The 6,000-nt window shown below is 35.7% G+C and overlaps 2 protein-coding genes across 9 annotated transcripts in view; one reads left to right on the top strand and one right to left on the bottom strand.

Annotated features, from left to right (window-relative positions):
- The window catches only part of LOC110827663 (uncharacterized), a 23,730-nt gene extending 22,717 nt beyond the window's left edge, over positions 1-1,013 (bottom strand). For 4 of the 6 annotated variants that reach the window (XM_022059505.2, XM_087347890.1, XM_022059506.2 and 1 more), the window contains exon 1: positions 878-1,013. In XM_022059505.2, coding sequence (XP_021915197.1) covers positions 878-1,004 — 127 coding nt within the window. In that variant the 5' untranslated portion in view covers positions 1,005-1,013. Of the gene's footprint in view, positions 1-171; positions 313-877 lie in introns of those variants that run through there. The other 2 variants (XM_022059507.2, XM_022059501.2) reach the window with 2 other exon arrangements.
- Positions 422-5,583, top strand: LOC110827655 (ropporin-1-like protein). Of its 3 annotated transcripts, none has more exons than XM_022059496.2 (5): positions 490-595; positions 1,488-1,849; positions 2,436-2,597; positions 4,041-4,215; positions 5,188-5,583. In XM_022059496.2, exons 2-5 carry the CDS (start codon positions 1,598-1,600, stop codon positions 5,403-5,405), a joined length of 807 nt encoding a protein of 268 aa, XP_021915188.2. In that variant the 5' UTR covers positions 490-595; positions 1,488-1,597; the 3' UTR covers positions 5,406-5,583. The 3 variants fall into 3 exon arrangements, with proteins under 3 accessions (XP_087204018.1, XP_021915188.2, XP_087204017.1); XM_087347891.1 differs by lacking the exon at positions 490-595 and adding an exon at positions 1,062-1,219; XM_087347892.1 differs by lacking the exon at positions 1,488-1,849 and having other exon boundaries at positions 422-595.
- Positions 5,584-6,000: the final 417 nt, after the last annotated feature.

Raw genomic sequence — 6,000 nt, forward strand, 5'->3', positions numbered from 1 at the left:
ATTTAAATTATAGGATAATCGTTGGTTCCAACTGAAAGTGTAAAATATAATGGGGTGTCAAACTTCATGAGGTTTACTGTATTTTCAATGCTGTTGCTACTCTTACACCCGGATACTTTCCTATCCGCCAACAACGATTACAAAATTGAAAGTACTCTCAGATTAACTCACCTAGGACGGCCTGCAATGCTTGATCCTCCCCAGTACGTCCATGGCCGGTCTAGTTTACCTTTTGTTAAATCCTTCTTCAATTAAATTCATCTTCGAATAATTGCTTTTCCCACACTTACATTTCACTCATACGACACAAAAACGTACCGGAACTCAGGTTCGTAGGCCCTTCCCCATGTTTCATCGATGATAATTATCTGGTGTAAGAGATTGTCTCCTTCAATTTCATATCGTTCCAAGTTCACACGACATGCTTCATAACGTGTCCACTTTGGAACCTCGTTTAATTCGTGGCACCTACTTCGCTGCGAACCTGAGCTTAATGGCAGTCCGCCGAGTGGCGACAACATCCAGAGTCGCCACAAGAGCACAAGTTTCGTCAAAACCTCCCTCGGAGACTACTTTGAAGGTTGCTAGTCTTAATGTAAGAATTCTGATTTAACTCACATTGAATTTTTTTAATCACAACTGAATTTTTCGAGGATTAAAGAATGAAAACACAACCGGTCATTCCGCAATATGACATTTTCTTACATACTATACCTACACCCATTCCACCTACCTGATCTGACTACGCCAATCGGAAGAGTATATCGTGCCCTTTCATATGTATATTTTTTAACTTTATTCAATATAACGTGTTTGCCCCCAAAAATTAGTTCCCATGACTTCTGAAGTAACCCTTGTATACTGTTACATGACTTACGTCCAGCTTTAAAGGTTTGCCAACAGATAAAGCTTACATATGTATAGTAACGCCAAGGTACTTGAACGCTCAGTACAATATGATGACTAATTTGTTCTTTACGGTTGATTTGTTTGTACATTGGCATTCAGAGCGACATTTAAATACATGTTATAAAAATCAAAATGCTCCAGATCCACAGTATTTAGCTTTAAATGTAAAGTTGAAGACATACATAACTTGAATCAAATGGCACTGATCATCTAAAGTTGTCGCCTTTAACCGTTGTCATGGCAACCAAAATTCCAGTTAATGTAAATAAACTGTCCGTACAAGGTCAACGATGCACATGTAAAACCTGAGGTAAATAATAAAATACTGTTTTCTTTGTCATATTCTGACACGTAATTAAATACGTGTAGTAGCAGTAACATGTTCAGATAACCCATTCTATATAGCTTTTTTATTTTAAAATCTTGTGATGATGAAAAATAATTACAATTGACAGAACTAATGGATAAAATGTTTTTTTATCCCTTAATATTTCTAACTGGCAGTTTATATTTGTGATGGTATTTCTAAAGAATAATCAGTTTCCTAACAGCAGAATACCAAACTATTGCACTTACAGGGCATTTGAGTGACAGCATAGGATCAATTCAAAGCTACATTATCTCCAATAAGAAGAATCTTCATTTCTCATTGGACAGAGCACAGGTGACACTTCAGGCAACCCTGATCATGCCAGACTTAGTGGAACAGATGTATTCCTCTCAGCAAATTTATATACCACCCACATTCCCATTCATATTGAAGCAGTATGCAAAAGCAGCAATCCGTACACAGCCATATGATCTGTTACGCTGGTCATCTGCTTATTTCCGAGCAATGGCTCAGGGAGAAGAACCTCCTGTTAAAAAAAGGTTGGAATATCCACTTGTTGTTACACCATCTGGATTGTCTCCAGGATATCTGAAAGTATTACTTAAGCAGGTAAATTGTTAAGGAAACTGAACTTGTTTTTTATTTAACACTTTAGTGAATGTCATTAAAGTGAAAGTTATTAGAGAATTATAATTAGTGAAACTGAAAGAATGAAGGAACAGACCATATCCTATTTGAAGTAAATATTCTAAAATTTACTATTAAGAATCAAGGATACTAGTCAGAATAGTTGAGATTCAAACCAGGTCATTTCCAAATTCTTATCATATGTAAACCACTGCTCATTGGTGCATGACAATATACCTTTCTACGGCATTCTTTTCTTGGTTGTCTTGTCAATAACGTGGAACTGTGTGCCATTATTTTTACCCTTACCTTATAAAAACTAAGTTTCCTTTTTCTGTGTAATATTCCAGTCTATGGAGTAAACTAGTAATCAATGTAAGAACATCTGAGAGATTCATGTAAGCAAAGCCTGTCATTTTTGCATGCAGAATGTATATTTATTGCAGTGCTTGAGAGTTTTATATCTTTAAGCAACTCCTCTTATACTTCTCATCAGTTTACTGATCAGTTAAAGACACTGATCCTTTGGAAGTCATAAGATATATTTTAGGAAGATGCTTTCTTTCAGATTGGAACCATAGATTCAGTATCAACTGAAGTCCTTCGTGACAAATGGCAAAGCATTTGTCTTGATGAGAATGCTCTAAATGAAATGCTCAAAGTAGGTGGCTTTACAGAAAATGTGGACTGGTTAAAGTTCATAGCAATTGCAGCTGGTCACCTTACAAATGTAAGTCACACAAAACTAGTACAATTGCACAGAATGGTTTCTGAAATTAAAGTACCTGTTAACAAAAACAACAACAAAGAAACAAACACTTGGTGGTTACTTTTTCAGTGGTTTGTACAGACTTGTTTTTATATTTAGTTGTTCACATCATAACAAAGTTTCAGAGAAATCAGTGTTCCCGATTTAAGCAGTCAAGGTGGAGAATACTAATTTCTCCAAATGGTTGGCAAAACAGACCACTACACTATGGTGTCATTATCAAAGAACAGAAACAAATCACTCAGTATAGTTTCCAGGTGTAGGCCTTATTGTTCTGCCCATATCTGAACTTCGCATACCTTCAAAAGCTTGGAGAATTATAAAAGAAGAAACTCTTCCATTATCTGGGCATGAAATATTTTGTCATATTTTCTAAAGCAAGGCAAATACAATGAAGTGACAGTATATGGGAACTAAGAACTTTGATTATGTGATAGACAAGTAGAATTGGAAGTGTTTTGCTTTACAAAACATTCAGTGATATAGTTCATCACATTACAGGATCATACTTGGGTAGTTTCTCCACCTTATCTGATATTGTGGCAAACATCTGAATACATTTACTTAAACAGTGCAGATTTTCAATACGTAAAATGTACATCAAGTGCAGAGTTGAATTGAATGGACTTTTAAATATTTATTTTATTTTCTGCCATCTGAAAATTGTTTCCTCTGTGGCACCGTTTTATTACTTTTACACCAATGTGGCAAAATGATTATGTAAGTTTCAACTTAGTCATGTTGACCCAGATATCAATAAAAGAGGAATATAAATGGTAGGAAGTATATATATTAAAGCTTCCCTTCCTAATGCTAACTTGACCCTCATGTGAGCAGTCTATTTTCACAAACAAATCTCTAAGGATCATCATGTCAACATGATAATTCTCTGACTAGTGTATAAAGTGCCAGTAAAAGTAAAAGTAAAGTTTGTCCCACTCTACGCCATGTAGGCGTTTGGGGTGAGAGGAGGTATAGCTCCTCCCTTCCTTGACCTCGGCACTAGATGGGGGTGAGTGGTCAGCATCACGCCCCGGCCGGCTTTACCCCCGGGAAAGGACCCCGGTACCCATTTTAGAGGAGGCTGGGTGGGCCCCAGAGCCGGTCTGGACGCAGAGGCTAGAGGAAAAATCCTCTGCCCCCGTCGGGGATCGAACCCCGGTCGTCCAGCCCGTAGCTAGTCACTATACTGACTGAGCTATCCCGGCTCATGTATAAAGTGCCAGTAGACCTTAATAATTAGAGAAGACTAAGTGATCATATAAGTATTATATCTGGTGTGGAAGAAATGCTGCTATCAAGAAGTAGATTATGTTAGTCATAAAACTCTGATTTTCATGATTTGATGTGTTTTTGAAAGTACTACTGAAACTGATATATCAATATTAATACTGTATTTCACAGTCGCTGACTCAAACTATGTACCTGATCTGCGAACTGCTCACTGAGGAACCTGAAGGTGGGAGCGACGCAATACCATTTGAGACCTTCAAACAACTGTATGTGTTCCTTGCAGAGATGAATTGTGGCACAAGTGAGAAAGAAAAGGCTGCAATGGGAAAACATGTTGCAAGTGACGGTATAGTTATAATCCGGGTTAATTTTTATGTAATTATAGTAATAAATATATAAAAATTGTTGCAGTTTGTAATTTCTTAATTGTAAAATTACACTTCTTGGAAAAAGAGGATTTAGTTTCTCTGTTGTGGGACTATGGTTTTTTTGACAAAATGACCTGTGGGATACAAGATAAAAAAAGATGAGAATCACTGATTTATGGAGAAGTGTGATGTCACATCCTTTCATTTTTAGAATTGAAGTTTCAAAAGTAAAGAGTAATTCAGCATCTGTTTATAGCAGTACACAGGTCATTGTTTACATTTATTATGGAGTTTATTAAAAGTGTTTGATGTAAGAAATTAGCTCATCATATCAGTAGTTTTTTGTAAGAAAAACCTTGGGAAAAATGGGGTATATTAACAGCCTTTAATTATCCCTTTTGAAAAAATAAAAAAAAAATGATGGCAATGCTCACAAATTATATTTATGATGACATTAATAAGAGTAAAATAAATTAGGAAAGGCATGTATCAGTTTATTCAGAACATTTTATCTTCTGCTCTAAAGTCTAAAGATTGAGATGCATGGCGTTATACATTTACCTGTTATTTTGCATTAATGCAAAGCCTGACCAAAGAACAGATACGGAAGGTATTTGTTTACTGATTTTTGGGGAAATTTCATGGAAAGAGACCATCTCAGGCACCAAGAAAGGAAAAAAGAGAATAATATTAAAACTTAACTTTATGAAACTGGTTTCCATGATAGCAACTGGAATATACAGGTCCAAGATAGAATCATATTGGTGATCTTTTTGCAATGGAAGCAACAGTCCTTCAGTTTTCATACACCAGGAAGTTTCTTTGAACAACATAATATCAAGTGCTGGAAAAAAAAATTCATTCAGTACATCTACTGGTTGTTGTTTGTAGTAAGCCACAAAGTAGGAATGTATTATGTAGGACATTAATGCAATAATTTTTCTCCACAGGAAACACTGGGTCAGGTGAAGAGGAACCTGCTACACCTAAATTGTGTAGTGAAATTAATATTCCAGGAATTGGCCCAGTAATTCCTGCTGCACAAATACAATCAGTGCTCAAGTATCTTGAATACTGGGAAGGGCAACAGAATGGTATGGTGATGCCACGTAATATCCATCACTTCCTTTGCCCATCACTAGATAAAATGCCCTTGCCAGAGCAGTGATTCACAGTAATGACATGTAGTCATGGTTTTCTCTTCCATTATACTTTGCTGAATATTATCTGCTTGAATGATATAAAAGTAATTTTTAAAACTTTCATTCACAGGTGCTACTTTATGAACACATACTAAATGTATTTTCATTAATTTAAATGTAAAAATAAAAATAATATTATCCAAAGATGCCTTTAACTTTCAATTTAAAACTTCCTTTCATATTCTACTGTAAAATACATCTGAGATGTCATTATTGAGTGGATAAAATTGTAGCTCCCCAAGGTTTTGTCCCACTTCCTAATTTTTGAAAAGAAATGATAATGCAAGTGTATGTAACAAAGATTTAGGTGAAAATGAAAGTGGACAGCAGGTAAAATACTTGCATGAATAGGGCAGGTCACTTCTAGTGAGGTAACTTTCAAATAATTAAAATCACAATAACTGAAATCACGTCAAATGCCCTATATGTATTTTGTTTTTCTTAAGAGGTCTTGCTAATTAGTCTTGCAAATGGCAATTGCCTCTGGTCCCACTGTGATGGAGGCAACAAGAACATCTGAAACAACAGTATAATTCTATCAGACAACAGAGTGCAACTATC

This window comes from Zootermopsis nevadensis, unplaced genomic scaffold (assembly GCF_977971745.1).
Source record: "Zootermopsis nevadensis isolate Lab colony 2312 unplaced genomic scaffold, Znev_1.0 Znev_ptg000012l, whole genome shotgun sequence".
Taxonomy (NCBI): Eukaryota; Metazoa; Arthropoda; class Insecta; order Blattodea; family Termopsidae; genus Zootermopsis; species Zootermopsis nevadensis.